The sequence below is a fragment of the Falco punctatus genome (assembly GCF_963210335.1).
Source record: "Falco punctatus genome assembly, chromosome: 5".
NCBI classification, from domain to species: Eukaryota; Metazoa; Chordata; class Aves; order Falconiformes; family Falconidae; genus Falco; species Falco punctatus.
The window spans coordinates 56160526-56178657 of NC_137584.1; the positions used below are offsets into that span (position 1 = coordinate 56160526).

Sequence of the window (18132 nt, forward strand, 5' to 3'; positions counted from 1 at the left end):
TGTGCATGCTTAGGCATTTGATAAGCAGAGCACGGGAATTGCTGAGTTTTGTATGAGACAACCCCCTGCCATACACACACAAAGTCGTCCAGTTGTCCTGCTGAAGTGCTATGCTTCTGTGCTATGAAACCTGAAAGACCTCTCACCACACTGTTCCACAGAGCTTTACAATGTACTCTGTAATTTTCTATGCAGTCATACAAGAGCATTGACCAAGTTTTAAGATAAATACAATAATTATAATTCAAAGTCTGCACTGTACATGGGACAGGCAGGAAGAAGAGGTCAGTGTTGTGAGTACAGAATGATGTACGTCCACCTCCCCCTAAGCAAGAAAAGGTGTAGAACAAGAAATAAATGGTTAGGTACAGAAAATATTTAAATGCACAAGCAAGAATGATTTGTCCCTTACATAAGCGATATTCTAGTTATGAGTAAAAAACCTCAATGTCTGTCATAGAAAGTAAACCAAAATATTTGTAACGCAAACCAAATCTGACCAGTTTCCCATCCCCCAAAAAAAGGAGTCCCATCCAGAAAATCTGGCAGACCAAGTATGTAGTCTCCTCAGAGAATAACAAAGAGGCTCTGGTTTTTGAGTGGCTGTTATCAGACTCCATGCTGATCCTGGCATCATCTCCATCCTGCAATATCTCAGGACCGTTTTCCAAACTGCAGGCAGGCAGAAGTGTCTGGCAAACAAAGCCTAGTCCAGCCCTGCATAAAAATAAATAAAGAGGAGCTACTGCTGTAGGGCCACTTTTTTTCTTTTGATTCTTAGGAGCCTGTGCTGGATTTTTTCCTGTGGCCCCACACTGCAGGGCAGACACAACTTTGAGAAGCAAACACTGCAGTGACAGCTTTGTTAGACCATTGCTGTTTGCTCAACAGACCAAATCATCACCTCTTCCCTAAAGACAAGGAGACCAGTGGGGTATTGCTTTATATAAGGCACATTTTGAGGGTGATGTACCCTCAAATTTAGAGAGCTTTCAACTGCAGAGAAAGCTTTCCAGCAGGAGATGGTAACTAGTCAGCCCCAGGACAGTAGAGGCCACGTGGACAAACCAACCAGCCAGTCATGTGAGGATGCAAGGCTGCCAGAATAGCAGGCTCTGCAAATTAATATAAGTGCATATGAAGTTAATGTGCTGTGAAGTTTGTATTCCTTCAGACAAAGGTCACAAAAGTCTGTACTTCCTTACCAGATGCTCAGAAATGGGTCATATGAGCTGTGAGCAGAAACAGCACTCCATGCAAGCAAGGAGACTGTTGCAGATCTGTTTAAACTGATCTAATCCCAGACTACCATGGTCCTCCCTTCCCTGCATCAGTACTACCAGTGGGGACAACGGGAAGAAAAACATCCATGCAGTGTATCAGTGTAGGCTACCATAGATCCCATAGCTTGGATGGTCTCAGGTGAATGTGTCCTTCAAAGAAAGTTGTGGGCTCTATTTATTGATATTTTTTTTTCTGTAATGTATTAATTTGGACAGTTCTATTTTGTGCAAGTTGCTTGCAGGTATTGACCAATAATGGTACAGTATACGTAAGATAGGAATATGATCGCTGCTGTTAGTCCTCATAAATCAGTCAAGTTCAAGTTGGAAAACGTGTCCTTAAACATCATCACCACACTTTAAAAGCCATTTAAACTTAACAGTGCCACAGAATTAAAGGGTTCAAGTTATCAAGATTTTTAAGGGCACACTGATCAGAAAGCTTATAAGCACTGGATCCAGTACCTTGGTTTTGTTTTTTTTACCAAAAAGATTTTCTTCTTGGTGTGTGTTACGATTTCCACTGCTCCCCCTGTCATGTCCAATTGTAATGTTGATCATACTCTATGAGATCAAAAGTTTACAGCACTAACTTCTGCTCTGCCCAGAAGAATTTAACTTTATGGGTTTAAGCACATTTAAACCACGAAAACTGATTAAAAAAAATCAAAGCCTTAGATTCTAATGAACTTTTCTCATCTATTTTGCTAAAAATAGATGTCATAGCTGATATGTTAAATAGCAGAAATTGTTTCCAAGATGTGAGACTAGAGGATATCTTTCACTGGTTAATATTTTGTAACCATTTCTGAGAATTTGACCAAGAGTTTGGTAATAAATGCAGATAGAAAAACCTGATAATAAAGCTTAAAAGAGTGATAAATTATCTCTAAAACCAACTAGTAAATTTAGAAACTTCTTTGTAATAAAGCGTCTGTAAAAGTGGCATAGTTGTGGTTGTCATCAGCAAAAAAAGTGTTTTACAAAGACAAAGAAAAGAAGGTAGATGTTTTTTGGTTTAAGCATCTACCCATCTAGTTTGTCCATACTGGCTGAGTTTGGCTTGAAAGAGTATGCTATATGCAAGCTGAAATGTCAAGGCTTAAAGCAATTTATCATCTGACTATTTTTGCTTTAAATTTAGTAATTAACTCCTTAAATGCTTGTATTGAGAGGATTGACACCAACATTAACTATACTACCAAGGGGGGGGGGGGGGAGAAAAAATAGAAGAAAAAAGAAAGGAAGAGATATGTAGCCAATTTTTTACTTTGCCCATGCAGACATTTTGTTATTTAGATGGAACAGGCATCTCTTAAATACCAGGACTACCACCCTGCCAAATTTCAGACCACCTTTTAACGTCTACTTCTTTGCAAGCACTGAAGCAAGTCCCCCAGGGAAGCAGTCATGGCATCAAGCTTTTAATGTCCAAGAACCATTTGGACAACACCGTCAGATATCTGGTTTAACTTTTAGGTTGCCCTGTCAGGCAGAGCAGGAATCAGGATCTGGACTTGATTTTTGTGGGTCCCTTCCAACTCAGGATATTCTGTGATTCTATGATTCAAATTTATTTTCTGAAGTAGTCATCAGGGTTTTACAAAATTTTTGGTGTTTTTTGGGGTTTATTTTTTACTTAAAATGAAATTAATCCCTCAGCTGATTTTAACATAAGGAATATTTGGGGTAGCCATTATATGTGTACATTTTTTTCCAAATATAGAATTAATAGAGAAGCTTTGTGAAATGTTAAATATGCTGTCCTTGGGCTGAAGGTGAATCACGATTTCTGATGAACTAATAACTCAAAGCTGTAAAAAACCCAGGAGCATTAGGAAGTCTGAGCTAGTAACAAATTCTTTGACTGCAGCTGATGTCTTAGTATGCACATAAATAAATAAATAGATAATAGCAGTCCACTGAGATTATAGCAAAAACAGTTAATGCATAATTTTGCATGGAATTAGGAAAATGTCAGTCATAGAAAGGATAACTGGCAAGTGTTCTGCATCAAAGCTTTAGCAAGCTGACAGATGGCTTAGTTAATACTTTCTTTTACCAGTCTACTGGACCAGTTCCATGACCCTCATGTATGTTAAGAATAGGTGTAACCGAAACTATTGCTTCATGTATAGCTTTAACTATAGCTGCTGATACAGCTATTGAACTAATCTCCGTTCTTTCAAGCAACAGTTTATATTCTTTTTGTTGGAGGAGCATAACTTAAAAGAAATCTCTGCTCTGGGAATATTTAAAACATCTGTCTTTTAAAAGTTAGAACAACTCTTTCACCCTCTACTTACCCAGTAGCATAATTATCAAGGCACCAGATACAGTTTATGCCACTGGAAGATTAGATTTGCTCTGATGTAGATTATTTTAGTGTAGGTTGGACTCTTCAAGGGGAAAAGATCTATCCCCGTGGAAATGCTGTTATCAATTGCCATGATTTCGCATCAAAGTGAACCAATTCACCACCACTTCAAAGTGTTATGTGCTTAATTCCCAGACAAATTACTGTGGCATAAAATCCCTAGTTCTGAGAGAGACATCCAGGTTCCCTACACAGTGAGCACAGCATACTGGGTATCAAATGAGGGAATCTGCATAGCCTGCTGTCAGCAAATCAAAACCAGCAGCTTCACACTGCTCCTGGCCAAACTGGGCTAGCCTGACCATGAAAGTCCCTTCAAGCAGTTTATCTGTTCCTGGCCCTAGGAAATGCCCCAGCCTGTCTTATAGCAGTCTTCCTTTCTTTTCTTTTCCTCCGTATCAATGGCTTCTAAATGTACTTCTTTAGGGTGTCTTGGGGTCCTAGGCAAGTGTCTGCAAGGCAGAAACCACCAGTATTGCCTAGCAGCTACCAGCATCAGAACCATGGAGTAGACGCCTTGACACCAAGGCTGCATGTATAGGCAAGACTGATGCCATTTTATTCCTCATCAGCTACAATGTGCAATTGCTACTGGCTCAGACCAAGCAGCAGAAATCAGTCTGGCACTTTCTGAGCAGGCACTGAGCCTGCAGTCAGGCTGCAGGACCCCATAGTCCAGGAACAGTGAGGAGCCAAACCAGGGCAATGGGAATACAAAACTGTTCCACATGATGCACGAGGCATGGTCATAGGGACAGTCCCGGAGACTTGCTTAACACAGCAATGTAGACATAGTCCTATCTATGCCATGTAGACTATATGATTTTACTTCATTATTGCCTCACTAGTGTCCAAACCCTCAACTGTAGTCAAAAATAGCCCATGATAGTAATATTTTATTAAGTAAGAACCATCAGCTACATGCACTACAGAGGCTAGCACAACGCTTCCCATCCTTTGCTCCCTTCTCTAACACAGCTTTGCCTGAAACCAGCACAGCAGAGCATGGCTTCATTGCTTGCTTCAACAAGAGCTGAATATGAAACATATTTGCTAATTGGTAGTGGCAGTAGTATGGGAACTTTCACTAATTACACGTTGTATTTAAAAATTATTTATAAAGTAAAGCCTGGTTTTCTGCCAGAAGAGGATCCAGCAGGCAGGTACAAGAAGATAGTTTATTTTTTTGCTTGGAATTCCATGGAACCCAGCAGTTTATTATTGCTGTCACTTTCAAAAGACATAATGCTGCCCTTCAACCATACAATATCAGAACTGGATGAAAATAGCTAGCAAGAATTCACTGTCAATAATAACTGCAATAAAATCCCTGTTTTGTTACCACCTGCTTATGTTGAATAAGGCTGTTAGCTCCAACAGTGGTCTATGATACTTTTTACTATGCTGAAATTCTATAAATTTGATCACTCTTTGGTCAAAACCAACAATACATGTAAGACATGCTGGACACAAAGAGGCACATTGACATTCTTGACTATAAACTTCTAAAAATAGTTTTGTTCTACATTTTCTTGTAGTTTTTAAACATTTGCAGTCGCTATCCCCAGCCACAAGCATTTTGTTTGTGCTATTTCAGCTCATGTATTAGAGTCAAAATTAATTCTCAGTCACCCAAAATTTCCCTTGACTTCAGTTCTTCTACTTTATCTTTCCAAATAAGGAACAATAGCCAGCTATTACTGAAAACTCCTACTGTAAATAAGATTGTGCAACAGTATTGCATACACACACAAACACAGGCAGCTGGAGGAACTTTCAGGGATGCCTTTTCTGAAATTTGCTATCTTTATAGCAAAGAAGGTTGAGGTGGTTGTGAAACCATTCTTAAACTAACCCAGTTTACAGCTCAGTATTTTAAAGTAATGCAAAATTAGCTGTGGCTTGCTTTCATAATTCACTACCCTAGCAGAAACATGCATTATAGAAATACTGATGAAAAGCTCTTAATATTAATCTCTTTGGAGCAGTTTGGTGTAATTCTTTAATGTCAAGAGATCCTAAGGGTCAAAACTGGGATTGTAGCTAATTATTTCCTCTCAGTAAAACTGAGCTTTGCAAAACATAATTGATAATATAGCTTGTATCTTTACAAGCATTTATAAAGACAATAGAATAATTGTGATAGAAGTATTGCTGTATGGTAGTATTTGAAACTTCATTTACCAGTCACTATGCTACCCTTTGATTGGGTTAATTACATTTTTAATTGCACAAGTAATACCAGTCAGCATTGATTATTTTTAGCCCTGTAAGATATTGCTGAGTTTTAGATACTTCATAAACTTTAAGGCTGTAAAGATACATTCAACCATGTAAACTTAACATCTGTATATCACTGGCAATTAAGAACATAGACAACCCTTAGCTGACGTAGGGCAAGGCAATGTGAAGGGCAAAGCAATCCTGAGCTTGTCAGATTTTTCAGTGCAAAAAAGAAGACACAAATAATTGTCAGGACGTGTTCCAAGGCTGCTTGTGCACCTGTGCTTTCCCCACCATCTCTCTGCTCTGCACCAGGCAGCAGAATGAAAGCACTGCTGAGCTCTCCCCAGGTTCACCCAGGACCCCAGAGCATGGGCTGAAGGGCAAACCATAGTGTCTGTGGGTCATCCTGAATGAAGAGCAACCCACCTCCTATTCTGCAGAGACGCATACACCTTTTTTTACAGCCACAAAGAACCTGTGCTGTGCTATGTTGTGCTCTAGGCACAGCCTTGCGCGGTGCTGGACTGGTGTGAGCTATGATGGGACATCTGTGCTCCAGCACTTACAGCACCCCAGACCTCATGCTGTGGCAGGAGGAGGACTCCGGACTTTGAAGATATTATTAAAGATCTTGAACTCTCAACTACACTTAGGCAAGAAGATATGAAAAGAGAAACATCTGTCTACACTTTTAAGAAATACAAGATTTGCAAGTGTAAATTGAGAAATTCCAAATGCTAGCAGTCTTAATGAATTCAAGTTGCCTAGTAATGGCTGATTTCCCCCTTCTCCCCTCATCTGTTGCTAAAGATTATCTCATCCACATTAAAAGGCTAATGAAACATGTCTGCCCACCAGAGTCTAACAACTGCAGTTAAACTAACAAAGAGGATTTAAGCCCTGACTTTATACGAAAGTGGCCATTGTCTTCCATTGACTGTTTGAGCCCCGGGAGTAAGGAGCTGCCAAGCAGCCAGCGGTAAGATGCAGCCAAAGCACTGACTTCCTAAGGGACTGCCCCAGCCTTTTCTGCTGCAAACATGTAAATGGGACTCCCGCCAAACCTAAAGACTGAATCTTGTTCTGCACTGATTAATTTGGGTCTGATGAACAGTTTTCAGAAGACAGCCTGAGTGAACAGCAGCAGTGATATCACCCTCAGAAAAAAAGGAGAAGCCATGGTACCAGCCATTGCCCAGGAATCCAGGAGAATTAAGGCATGGATGAAATTAACTGTCTGGAGAATCTCAGAGGCAAGCCAGCCCCTAACCTGCAGGAAATCCTTTCCCTCATTCACTCCTTACCACACATTCCTACCAATCTGATTTGCAAGAACTGCTGCAAATATGAAATGAGTGTGACTCTAAAGATGATAAAGACTCACCCATTTGGCATCTGAAGTTTCAGTCAGACTGTGAAAAACAGCTGTGGTGATTTAAGGTATCAGACCTGCTGTGCCAGTGATTACCTACTGCACAGCTGAACTAGCATACGGGAGTACCCGAACAGCTTGGTTTTAACAGCTTTCCAGCCAAGAAACAATAAGCAGCTGGAGGTAATGCTCCACATTAGGTCAGCTCTTTCCAAAATGACTGTTGGTCTACATCCTTATTTAAATCAGGCACCAGTTCCATAGATATTTTAAGCTAACGCTGTTACCAAAATGAAGTCGTCTTCCTCCATAAACCCCTGGGAGCTCATTGCCATCTTTGCACCACTACCTCCCTTTCACCAGCACAAGTATTCATACCAGTGCAAGATGAACTGGAGGGGAGACCAGATGTTACAGAAAACTCACCACCTTCTCAGTTTCCAGTGGTGTTGGCCCCCTGATCTGGCTGGTATGGCCAGACAGCACTTGTGCTGGCAGGGGCATAGGGGCAGTGTGGGCAGGAAAATGAAGAGACAGAAGAGGGGACAGGGACAGCTTCTTTCAGTGTCAGTGGCTTGTTTTTGAACAGTACACCCAGTGCTTATATCAGCTGAACAACAGAGCATCCAGAAGGGAGCTGCCAGGCAAAGAGATTGCATAGGGTTTTTTCTTTAATCAATGACAAAAGGGAAGAAAACATTATTCTTTTTAATTACTTGAATTAGCAGAAAGTTTTGAACCTAAAAACACGTTCATCTCAGAACATTCTTTGATTCTATACTAAGTATGGTTTCCCCTTTACAGTGTCTCATATAAATACCCACTGTTAAATATTCACCTAGGCTGTATTTGACAGCTGCATTAGTACCATCTTACAATATATCCCTGAGTAGTAATATATCTAGTAACAGATACAGTGAAACATAGGAGTAACAAATCCCAAGCAGTTTACTTACTTACATAAAGATAATATAGTATTTTAATTATATCTTGAGTGTTTGGGGAAATTCGTATTCTACTCTTTCATTCAAAAAGGAAAACAAAGTGATTTTAATAGATTTTCTCGCATTCTGATCACGAACGCTATGATTTTATGGTGTCCATAAATACTTATTTGAGTGTGCATGCCTATCTTTTTACTACTGCATACATAAAAGCTTACTAAAATGTATCTGTGTGTGAGTGTATATTTACTGGCTATGTGTGAGTAAGCTGTTTGTGCTGTCTTTTGGTATGATCCCAAGGATAATGCAAATGAGAAAACAATAACTAGAAATAGCAATACAACAATATTTTTATATATTTATGGAAAGAAAAAAATATTTCAAAATAGAATTTTCCTGGTATTTGTCAGAGAAAGCTGAAATGCAGAATATGGCAACATTGACTGTCCATCACAGAAGAACCCCTGTGCCCTTTTCTGGGTAGAAAAGTGCCTTCATGCCTGGTTTTGTTAAAGCCAGCCAATGTGACTTGGGGAGGAAAAAATATATCTTGCTATACTGGTTATCCTTGACTGCTGAACCATGTATACCAAAGTACGCTTTATTGTATTTGGCCAATGTGTATAGCTAAATACAAATAACTTGCAATATATGAAGCTGCTTGGGATATGCATTTGCTTAAAATTATTAGCATTTTAACAGCAAAATGATGTTTTGACATTAGCACTCTACTTGACACATGCAGAAGAACTTCACACCTCTTTTAGTGTATTGCTTCAGTCTGACTGTCTGCAATGCAAACAAGACCTACAATCAGAAAAGAATTATTTATAAATTGTGTAGGCTTAGGAGCCACAGAATGAGTGAAGCAAAGCTAAATCAGTGAAACCTTACATTTTCCCACAGACATTGTGCTGCCTGAGACTGAATCACAAAGCTGATTTCTTCTAGCTATTTTGGAAAACATGTTTAACTTCATTAATTCATCGTGCAAGCATAACACAAACATTATGTGGCTGTTTTCAATGCAGTATATCTACCTACCTTCAGCCTGGAGCAAAGCGTTCACTTTCCCTTGAGATTATCACCCCTGGCCCCCCTCCTGGAGAATGCATTTAAACTAAGGTTGGGCTTTCTCTGACATACCCTCCCCCCAAAATGACGATCCCACCCCATCTGTAGTGGTTGACAGCCTGAAGGTGTAAGGCATATCCCCAAATCCCTGCTCAGCCTAATCTGCAGCAGGGATTTAAGAGCAGTTTTCACGTGTCCTCTGTGCTAACCGAGAAAGAGGCTCTGCGGCAACCTGCAGCGAAACTCTGAAACTGAGGGCTCCTCTTAACCTAAATATTTCAGAAGTCCTGAAAAGCACAGATTACAGCAACCAGCTGGAATGAGGACTCCCTAACTGATAGACTGTCTAAGGGTACAATCTCAGAAGATCGTTAGACCGGGAAGCTTGCACCCTTGTCACTAGAACAAATGGTTAGACTTACATAGGTGCTTACATGTAGGGATGGGGTTTTCTTCAAGACATCATAAATTAGCATAGGTGAAAAAGGGGCAAAAAGCAGGATGAAACAGTCCTCTGAAGTGGGCCTGTGCATTCTTTTACTTATGCCATGATTACACTATCACAACAAAATAGGAGGTTATCGATGTTCGAACTTCCCAGTTCCCTATCTCCACCATGTAGACAGAGATTATTGATTACCTTTCCACTGGTGGTTTCAACTAACATTCTTCTATCAGATGTGGAATGTTCACATGACTTCTTCATCTGGATATGATGAGGAAACAATAACACACAGGTAGTGGGAAGTAATGACCATTTTGGTGTGGTAATACTGTAAGAAATGGGCTGTGTATGTCCTAAACATCAATGAATTAAATAAAAACAATGACCCCATAGGGACATCTATTTTGAATTAATACTGCGTTACTTAGTTCATCCTTTAGAACACCTTGTACATAAAGAGTTTGCACCAATGGATGCCAAATTAGTTAAACTGCTGCTTCTAGTCCATAAAATAGGCCTACGAAACAGCCCGTTTTGTTTTCACCATCCAGCTTAATCACACCTACCTCACCTAGCTTCATATGCCAACACAATTGCCTGACACAAAAATTTATGACTGACTGGATCCATCATTATGAATTAATAATATAAAACAAAGAATGTGCATCATGAAATGTGTTAAAACTTAATTATTAATCATCATCTCCATATTCATGTGATGGATAAACTGAAGGAAGAGTACTGTCAGTGGTAAGCAACCGTATTATTCAGCGATCCTCAATCATGCTAAAATACCAGTTCAGAAGTGCTAGGCGGCAGCATGCACTGCTTAGCGGCAGTGCTCTGCTCTTTGGCTCAGTGATACCTAAAAGAAATCTGTATCTCTTACCGAGGTGCGTGACTCCTGCTCAGGGGTGTCCTGCCCAGCTTGCTGGAGGACCAGCCCTACCCACAGCCACCCCATGGCTGTCTGCCTTGAGTGGGAGCCAAACAAAACCCAGAGGTGTCTTCACCTGAGCAGGTCAGACCGGGTTCCTGTGCATCAAACACACTCATCGCTTTACTCTTTCAAAGTGCTGAGGAGCTGTGAGCATCCTACTAAGTATTCATAAGGTGCAGCAAGCTCAAGTTTTCCCAGTTATACTGTGACCACCTGAGAAAAGACCTCTGGACACGTTCCCACCAGCTGGCCAAAACTGATTGTGTGCAGTCGTCTGTCTTTACTGATGAGGGCAGTGCGTTCAGTTTCATGGTTCCCGTGTACGTCTTCCCAGTAACTCTCACTCTATCTGGCTTATTCATGGAGCTGATCAAACACCAGGAGAATTAAAAAACTTTCCTGAGGTTCTTGTTTCTTTGCTGCCTGGTAAACGTTTCTGCGTCTAGCTAGTAGCTCTTTTTGAGGCTGGGCTGTCTCAGACATGTGGCCATGCCTGATGACGGTACATTTCACAGAGACTAGTGGAGACCCTTCTCAGTGACAGGTCAAATCCTGACTTTGGGCATGATTGAGTCACTGCCTGATGAAATCGTGCATTGATGCAAGGCTTGTTTTAAACAGATGTGCAAATGTTTGTTGCAGTGCCTGTGAATCTGGAAGGACAGTGCAAGTATGGAGTTCTGGGGGACAAATCCTCCCATATTTTTTTTCCACTTTGAAATGTATTCTAACCAAATTGGTCAGGTAAGATGAAACATTGCACAGGCAAATGATATAATATGAAACATTGCATGGGTCAAAAGATAAGGCCAAGAAAACCTCAAGAAGGATGTCTGTCAAAACAAAATAGGAAATAATTACCTATGAAGAGGAACTTAAAAGAGTAGGCCTGGAGACAGGGCCTGAGATGGATGAACCTAGTTAGCAAACCATGAAATTTGGCAAGAGTTGTTAAATGTTTTGATCTTTAAGTCAGCCATCCTCATTATACACTAATTTCAACAGAAAAACACACCTCCTCATCAAAAGCTACCTGCTTCCAGAAGACCACTACCCAGAGAACATGAGTAGTAAAAATTCTTGACTATACCTTTAAACTAAAGTGAGGAAAGTTGTAACCAATGATATTTAAGAGGAATGAGTGTACTAGAAACTGAAATGTAGAAATATCACAACACTGTAAAGATCTGTGTACTAGCTTTGCTAATTATCACCTAGCACCCTTCTCTGCTCAGATTTGTGAAATAAACAAATACCTCGACTGTGTGTGATTCAGCTAATGCACACTGGGTAACAATCACACGGTTGCTTCCCTGTTTAAACATGGCTGAAAAAGCCTACTTGGACTGCAGGCTGTAATACAGAATAAGAACAATTAAAGCATGTGAGCAAAATTCAGGTGATGTATTTTATAACACCTCTTGGGTATCGAAGGTCTAAGTGCTGTGTAGATCACTTACTTGCTGGGGCAACCATGTAAATGCAGTGTACCCATATGGTTCCACACGAGACCCCCAACCTATGTCACAGTCCAGCTATGCAGACTCACTCTAAAGATACACATCACTTTCTAGATGTTACCCGGGCTAAAAATGTTTCTGTATCCCTCCCTTAGGAACAACAGAGAGCAGCTTTGTCAAACATTAGCACCTTTGAGGACCTGCCAACTGAACCACTTAGAAATTGCCACCAAGCCTTTTTCATCAGAATAGGCTTGGTAAGCTGTTATTTTCAGCTAGCCTTAAAATTTTTTACAAAAAAAGAAGGTCACTATGACTGACTGCTGGTTCAGCTCTGTGAACTGATTTAAGAGTAGAGCAAGCAAATAATGGACTCTTGCACCCAACCTTCTCAGTAATTAATGGATTAACTTCATTATTTTGAGTATTCCACATCTTAGTCTTATTAACCAGGAAAGCTTGAATGGAAGTGAGAGTAACCTTGCAAGCAGTCGAGCCAGTATAATTCGAGCAAAATTATTTGAGGGAAAGGAGATGGGTACTTTTTCTGTTTTTTTTCCTTTTGTTTTATTGGAATAACTGCTACTCATAGTTTGTATTTCTGGCCTAACTTTACAAACCAATGCTCCATTAACATAGAAATCTTCATTGTTATAATGCATTGTAAACAACTATCAATCTAGGGATATGGTTCCACCACCTATTTTCACCCAATTGGCCAGGGAGTTGGTTAAAGACATTGATACATCCAAAACCCAGTATACCAAAAAAAAATTATATTTTCCGTTTAGACTGCACTGCAGATTGCATGATCACACAGATGGCTGCAAAGAAGACGGCTGGATTATGACTGCAGGGCTTAAGTGTCAGAGGTCTCTGCAGTGCTCAGTGGCAGGAGCTAAACCAGCAGTGACATGATCAACAATACTGATGGTCCTGGTGAGAAATTTATACTTCTGGAAGGAAGGAAAAATAAGGGTGATATCACTTACACAAAGAATTTTTTTTCCCAAGTTTTCTGGAGGAGTCCCTGTGTTGTAATGAAGATCTTCAGTCTGATTCCTTTCTTTGTAGTATATGAGATTTCATTTTTGTGATTCATGAATTTTTAACTTTTACTTGATTTTTTTCCTGTTCTTAATATCCAGTAACCTTGTATTTTTAATTTGACACAGTGTTCTAAAAGTTAAATATAAAAGGATTTGATTTTGCAGTGGCTTAATTTCCAGAAGTTGTGTTCTTAAAAAAAAAATAAAGACATTTTCTTCCATGTATTCTCTCATAGCTTGTGCGCTGTTGCCAGTGATAGCAAGGACAGAGTCTGATCCACATGCTATTAAATCACCTTAAAACACAGTCAAATCAACTTTCTTTTCTTCCTTTCAAATTACCAAATAATTTGTACAGCTGAAACAGAGAGAACTTTGTACTTGGGTTGAATTTTGTTGAAGTGGGAGAGCTCATTTTTCCAGTAGCACTGTAGATGGTATGGATGAAAATATTTTGAAAGTCCATATAGTAAAAACTTGGATACTAGAAATGGCATATTTAATCAGAAACACATGTAAAGAGTTGATTTTTTATTATATTCTTCAGAGTTAATTCCTACAGCAGAGGAACTTGCCTCCTTGATAAGCTCAATAGACAGCCATATTCAGAATCCTTGATGCTCCCCTAAACTCTGATCAAGGTTTAGAAGGGCTGTCTGGATTGTTCCCCTTTATCTACAGCTGAGTAATGGTTGTGAATGTTTTCTTCCTAGATCTTCTTATATAGTCTTACTCAGGTAATACAGGTTTTCTTTTGCATCTGCTGTACATTTGTGTGTCCCCTGATCTTGCAGCTGCATTTGTCTTACTCTACAATAGCACAGAAATGAGAACTGAAATGTCCACTTTAAGATTTTCTCCTACATCGGTATTCAAATTTCCTTTCCCTACCTTCATATTGCTTCTTTCGGCCACTTCTGTGAGCATTCAGTGCAGTGCTTCATGCTAGCATGTGCCTGATACATGTGGGCAATAAGCTGGCATTTTCTTCAGGGGGTGGGGAAGGTGACAGGAGTGCTTTCTTGGAGTATTTCCCTATACGGTATTGAAAAGGTTTATGGACAACTGATGCTCTTTTCCTAATAGCTCAGCACTGGATCCAAGATGACATATTCTGCTTTCTATAAAGTTGCTTGAATATATTCTTAATAATTTTTAAAATAGATTGGTAGTAAGTGAAAGAAAAATGAAGTATCTGTAATGCATACAAAGACAAAACCAAATTAGGAGAGCATCAAAGAATGCACATGGGATACTTTGCTTATATCTTTGGTATGCACTGATTCCTTACTCATCACGCTTGCAACTTTGAGACCTGGCCCTGTACAAAATGCGCTACATAGCTGTTACGTACAGATGTGCACACATCACATTTCTCATTCTTGTACTAAAATGTACTAGGATTAACCTTAATTCCAACCTCGGTAACATCCACGTAGAGGCCTGTTAAAGGCTAGGTATTTGTAGTCTGTGACGCCATAGACTCTCCACAAATTGACATGTAAAGTAGATGTAATAACTCACTTTTCCTATCTAAGATAGTTTGACATATAGGTTTATTCACTTAGAAGTGTCACTTCCAGTTGTTGGTAGCTCATTATATCCTCTTGTAAGACAAGCTGCATGGTAAATCAGTGCAGGCGCAGTGTGGATCTGCCAGCAGAGGCATGCTGGTCAGGAACCTCATCTCCTGCCATTGTGTAACCAACCACATCAGCAGAATTCTGTACCACAGATAGGTGTTTAGCTTGGTCTGATTAAAACCCAAGATTTTCATCCTGGAAAGATTTTACAGTAAAAGCAAGTGTTGTCCTGACTCATCCTAGAGAAATTTAATTTTCATTCATTTCGTTAACCAGGGCTGGTTACATCCTAATAATGGACATTCACCCTAGGTGTTTGAAGAAACGGATCTCAGTGAGTGGCTGTATTTATTAACAGGCAGGGTTCACTCACGCTTAGAACTATTCTGAATTTGACTTGAAGTTATGCCGTAATTTGCCAAAATGCTGTCTGTCTTTAAACTATTGCCATTGTTGGGTTTTTTTGATCTGACCTTTAAATGTTGATTGAAGAATATAAATATTCCTGTGTTTTACAATACCGAGCACAGGGAACCCTTCCCTAGATAGTCTTTGGATGCTACCATAATAAATAGAGGCATTAATGAAGACAAATATCAACATCCATGCTCAGTCTTTCTTGTTGCCTCCGTAACACTACTAGAAGACTGGTGTGCTCTTTTCCTAGCTCTGTTATCTGTAGTATATGCAAGTAAGTGAAAGCACTTCTGAGAAACATTTCAAAGTATTTGTGTGTAGTGATCCTTAATACTGACTTAAACCTGATTTTTTTAAAACACCTGCTAAACTGTCATCACGTCCTTCCCCCCATAAGCGTACAGCCTGCAATGCCATGTGCAGACGGACATTTTGCTGTAGAGTTCGCCGCACAGGGCTGAATGTGCACATTGTTGTGCATGGCCCTAGTTCACTTGACACTTTTTGAAACATTGGTAACCACCTGCCTGCTTCTGCTTTAGCAGGGCTGTTCTAGGATGTTAGTGTTCTTACAGGATCAAGTAGTGACCTCTCCACTCTCTACTCTCTACTAATGTATCTCTCTACTTTTGCACTCCTTGATTTATAAGGCAAGTATCTTTATGCTTTGCATTTGGTTTTATCTTTCAACTTCTTGGAGCTTTTTTTGTTTCTTTTTTTCTTTTTTTTTTTTTTTTTTTTTTTTTGTGCCCTGCTCTTTGCAAGGAAGTAAGAAGTGTGACAGGAAGGTGTGATTTTTAATTTACACCAGAGTTCTCAACAAATAATGACTTTTCACACCCTGTTGTTGCTGCTTAGCCTGGGGGAGGAGTTGTATGGCTACTGTTGTCATATCAAATTAAATCCACTCATGTAATTCAGAAAGACATTCCTCTTAAACTTAACCCTTTTAAGTTGCTGAAGCCCAGTGGCACAAGAGCACAAGCTGAAGTGCATCTGTCTGGGGGGTCTCTGCTGCTGAAGGATGAAAATGGAATGTTTTTATTCAAGGATGGTGCACGTAGCTTTTGTGGTGCAGTGGACCAGATCCTAATGAGGTCTGTGTGGGTGAATCCTCACGTTAGCTGGGAGTTCCCTGCAGGCTCAGGGTATGTGCATGGATGTATTTTAAGAAAGGAAATGTTTGGCTAATGATGCCAGACACTCGTGTTCTCATCTGAAAAACCTGCTGGAATAATTTCCTCTAACGTTGTTTGCCGGGGATTGCAAGTGTAGCCATGGAACGCTCGGTGCTCCTGTATTTGGTAGAGCTAAAACACATTGATAAGAAAATCACCCCCGGAGAGAGTTTTCTGCTGTCAAGGAGTTGGTAGAGTGGGACCAGCTTTGTCTTCATGAGAGGTCTTCTCTGGAGGGGGTTGCTGTTGGTTTTGGTGTGTGATGTACGGCCCTGGCAATTGCCGGCAGCCCATCGGCAGGAGCACAGGGCACTGGCCCGGGGGATGGGGTCCCCCAGCCCCCAGGACCCCATCCCCCAGGCCCCGCTGGCCCCTTCCCTGCCAGCCCACTGCATCTTCCCCAGGAGTGCTGGAGCCTGAAGGATGGGACTAGCAAGGAACTGGGCTAGTCACCTCCCCTCCACTTTCCAGGACCCTTATTGCCTCTGATTGCTGGTAACGGAGCGTTAAGTATTTGCTTGAGTAGCTGCTTGGTGGTGCAGAGAGGGTTAAGGTACCTGATTTACTATAAACCTCTATGTGACAGACTCTTACCTGATGGTGGGGTTGGTTTTGTTTTTTTCTTCTCTTTCTGCAGAATGTCAGCCATTTCCTGATGAGTGTGGTGGTGGTGAATTTCACACCTTTTTTCTTCTCTGTGTGGAAACTTGGGTGTTAATGGTACTGAAGCAGGTCATGTTTTTTAAGGAGCAAGGCTGTCGCTCAGAGTGGAGGGAAAGAAGAGAAGGGAGAGGAGGTGAAGAAAGGGATTTAAGGGAACTGCCACTTGTAACAGGCATTAGTTGGATTATTTTGTGCTATTTTTATTCAGAGCATGTAAATGTAACATTATTTGCTAAGTGCATTTTTTGCTGGAGTTCAGAGCCATGGCATAAAAGTAATCCTTTCTTTTCATTTCACGGTGAAATTTAGCACTGCAGCACCTGAAGATGGAAAATTGGTCAGTTGATCAAGTCTGCAACTGGCTGAGACAGAGAAATTTAGGAGAACTAGTTCCTAAGTTTCGTGGTAAGTGTTTTTGTTGTTTGTGTGGGGTTTGCTTAGTATTTCTTTCTGTGCCTTTAATTAGCACTGCCTACCTTGGTTTGGAGCATGAAAATATATATATATTCTGACTTCTATAGAAACTTACTAGGGTGAGAACTGACACAGATCTGATAAATCAGGATAAGTCTGCCAATCTGTTATGAAGCGTCTGAGAAACGCGGGGGGATGAGACTAAGCCTGTGTGTAAATAGTTGCACCTTGAGTCAGAGCTGCCAGTTCAAAAGGCTGAAAGGGATGATTTTATATTGTATAAATCTTTTGAAATAATGCAACTGTAGTGTGTAAATGTTTTGTGTCTGAGTATATAAACACTCTACAAAAGAGTACATGAGAAACTGTTGTGTGAACTGGCTATTTATGGTGTGCTCTCTTAAAAAGCTTGCTTTCCTTCATTAACAAAGTAAGTCTGCTGTGGTGTAAGTAAGGCCTGATTGAAAGAATTGCAGAAGTAGTGAACTGACTACTTTATGTTTCATATTTGGCTTTTTGTCAGGGGAAGGTGTTTGGCCAGTGATTATGACTCCTGGCAATGCTTGGGAAAGGACAGTAGCTAAAACATCATCTTTTCAGCAGTTGACCTTCAGCAGTGGAAAGCATCTTTGCCTCTCAACTGTCCTTCACCATGTTTTTAGGCATATAGATTGTTACTGTAACTATAAAGTTATTTTACAGTAATT

General features: G+C 40.3%; 1 protein-coding gene across 3 annotated transcripts in view; it reads left to right on the plus strand.

Annotated features, from left to right (window-relative positions):
- The first annotated feature begins 10664 nt into the window (after window positions 1–10664).
- SAMD3 (sterile alpha motif domain containing 3) overlaps window positions 10665–18132 on the plus strand; it is a 48285-nt gene continuing 40817 nt past the window's right edge. For 2 of the 3 annotated variants that reach the window (XM_080390434.1, XM_080390436.1), the window contains exons 1-2: window positions 16914–17144; window positions 17321–17416. In XM_080390434.1, the coding sequence (XP_080246560.1) occupies window positions 16946–17144; window positions 17321–17416 (295 nt within the window). In that variant the 5' untranslated portion in view covers window positions 16914–16945. Of the gene's footprint in view, window positions 16268–16913; window positions 17145–17320; window positions 17417–18132 lie in introns of those variants that run through there. The other variant, XM_080390435.1, reaches the window with a different exon arrangement.